Source organism: Hipposideros armiger, unplaced genomic scaffold (genome assembly GCF_001890085.2).
Source record: "Hipposideros armiger isolate ML-2016 unplaced genomic scaffold, ASM189008v1 scaffold_59, whole genome shotgun sequence".
In the NCBI taxonomy this organism is placed as follows: Eukaryota; Metazoa; Chordata; class Mammalia; order Chiroptera; family Hipposideridae; genus Hipposideros; species Hipposideros armiger.
Window position 1 is genome coordinate 541,756 of NW_017731409.1, and position 2,687 is coordinate 544,442.

The following is a 2,687-nucleotide window of genomic DNA, read 5'->3' on the forward strand; positions in this document are numbered from 1 at the left end:
CCAGCTGGACAGTTCTCCAAATTTTAATTTGGTCATTCTACAACAGTAGACAATTAGATTTCCAAGCTAATAAAAAATGATCTAATAAAAACTTCCTGACATAAGCCTACTAGCCACCATCTTTCCACAAGGCTGATTTTAAGGAATGGGTAACCTTGACTTTTCTTGAAACCATAGGCACTCCACACCTGGCTCTCCCCCATCTTCCTGTGTTGGACTATTCAGTGGGTCTGAGAGTACCTGGGAGGGAGGCGACAGACAAGTGAGGCCACACACTCATGCCCCTTCTGTGAGAATTTAAGGGGCTGGTCATTTTAACCTACACAGGTGCAGCCGCACTGTCAGCATGGAGACCGGATGCCAAAATGTTCAGCTCTGCTCTACCATCCTCAACGTGACTTTCCCCCCTGAGGTCATCGGACCACTTTTCTTCTTTCCTCTCCTCTACATGATCTGCCAGCTTGGAGAAGGGCTTCTCCTCATTGCCATCTTTCGGTGCTATGAGAAAATCAAGCCTTCCAAGGGTGAGTCCTGAGTTATTCTTGGCTCCCATATTGGAGCAAGTTTCTGGCAAGGACCTTTTGCACGGGACTATCTACAACTCTTATTAGGTCACTAGGAACCAGGTAGCTCCAAAGCTACTTCATTAACTGCATTCCGTTAGGGATGGAGTTTGCCTCATGGGACTGAGGCAATTTTGGCCGCTTTAACTGGGGAGACCACTTGTAAGGCTCAGGATGAGAAAGGAGAGCAGAACTGTCTTGGTCATTAGAGAGTTGTGAGATGAGTTGTGCAAAAGTGTTGTTGCCCATTGAGGTCTCTCCCCCTACCAAAAAAGTGCGATAGGAAATATTTCAAAACCAACCAGGTTTCCATTGCAGTTTTAGTCCCAGAAAGGCCTGAAGTGCCCTCAGATGGCCATACTCTTAATGATGGGTCTTTGGTTCTCAAGACCTAACAAAGGACTTCACTCACAGTGCACTTCAGAAGACCCCTGTGGCAAAACTAACTGGAAACTACTTAACACACCGTTAAGAGCCCAAGTAGCAGTGCTCAGGGTGAAGAATCTGTCAAGTTTTTGTGATTTTGACCCCTGTACCTTTCTAAAGATTGGAGATCAGGAAAGGTAGGCCCTGACTCCTTCCTTCACAGCTCCTCACTTCCCTACAGACAGGAAAAGTTTAGACCAAACAACATGAGGGGAGAGACATGGCAGACTTCACTCTGGAAGACTTCCCTAAAGCTCTTTCCTTCCTGACTCCTCCTTGCTCCCAGAACGTTAAGTCAACCTCCTTAAACCCTACGGTATTGCACATCTGAAGAAGTTGGGAGATGGTCATGAAGAGTCAATACTCTGCTCAATTTACTGGACCTTTTGTTACTAGTATTACCATTCCTTGGAGTTAAATCATGGGAGGAGAGGTGGTCGAGGTGGAAAACCAAAGCACACCCTAGGGGTGAATTGGTAACTTTTATCTTCCAGGTTGAACACGTTTTGTACCAACTACTCTCATTCTCCTCTCTCACCTGTGACCCTTTCAACCTTACAGATAAAACAAAAATGATCTACACAGCTGCCACAACTGAAGAAACTATTACAGCAGCTCTGGGAAATGGCATCCATAAAGAGTGGTCCTCTCGCACAGCCCAGCCTTCCCCCCCAGTGACCTGGACTCAGAAGGCCAGTGTGGACAACTACAGAGAGCAGAAAGATGAAAAAACACCAGTGGTGTCTGTCTAAGTCTTTCTGAAACATTTCCAGCAGCAACTATCAGGATCACCAAGCCTTGCCTGGAGGACAGAATAGGGGTCTACCCTAAACTCACCTATCGCCAGCTGAGAATTTGATACCTATTTAAAAAATAAAAAGGAAGACTTGTTAAATGACAGCCCTATGAAAGCAAGAACCAAGACTGCCTTTTACCCCTGCATCTCGAGAAAACTGCCTGATAGGCATATAGAAGGCACTCAATTTCTTCATTAGTCAAAAAATGGTTTTACCATAAAATCAAATACCTAAATCCTGTTCCAAATTTTTGACTAAAAACAAAATAAATGTTCAGATGGCAGAATTAGACCTCAGAAGCACTAACCTTAAAAATTCAGATCCCATCCCTTCCCTTTTGACATCACTACTCGGACTAAAGTTCCTGAGGACACAAACATGACACCAAGTACACAAAAGCAGACATGATAAAATGCAAAAGCAATGAGAAGACAAACACAAAAACTCAGCCATAATGAAACATTTTGGAAGACTACAATCCCAGAAATAGAGGAAAATTTTAACGAGGAAAAGCCAGGCAACAAAAACCAAAATTCAACAATTGTTTCACTAATCTAATAATCTATCCCATCAGTTCATTAGGTAGGTCCCTGTAGTTTTCATACTATAGTTCCTCAAAATTCAGAGTATTCAAAATAATTGCCAAAATGAGTGGTTTCTCAAAGAAAAATACTCAAATTGGAATTTCTAAAAGTTCAAATTATCTCCAATGAAATTTAAACATTTTGCTATTAGTCATGTGCAAACAAGCATTAGATGAAAGACTCAAGAACAATATTAACACTTGGAAACAACTGACCATGCCTCATACTTGTGATTTTTCATATCATTTAGTTACAACTGTTCCCAAGGCAGTATTAGGGCATCAGTCTGGCAAATGTCCAGGACTACCAGTACCAGA

General features: G+C 42.6%; 2 protein-coding genes across 2 annotated transcripts in view; both read left to right on the plus strand.

Annotated features, from left to right (window-relative positions):
* Positions 1-2,687, plus strand: part of LOC109382028 (sodium/bile acid cotransporter) — a 24,967-nt gene that overhangs the window by 10,775 nt on the left and 11,505 nt on the right. The gene's annotated exons all lie outside the window — the stretch shown is intronic.
* Positions 297-2,252, plus strand: LOC109382029 (sodium/bile acid cotransporter-like). The gene is made up of 2 exons (XM_019641262.1): positions 297-524; positions 1,551-2,252. The coding sequence occupies exons 1-2, from the start codon at positions 347-349 to the stop codon at positions 1,739-1,741; spliced, it is 369 nt and encodes a 122-aa protein (XP_019496807.1). The 5' UTR covers positions 297-346; the 3' UTR covers positions 1,742-2,252.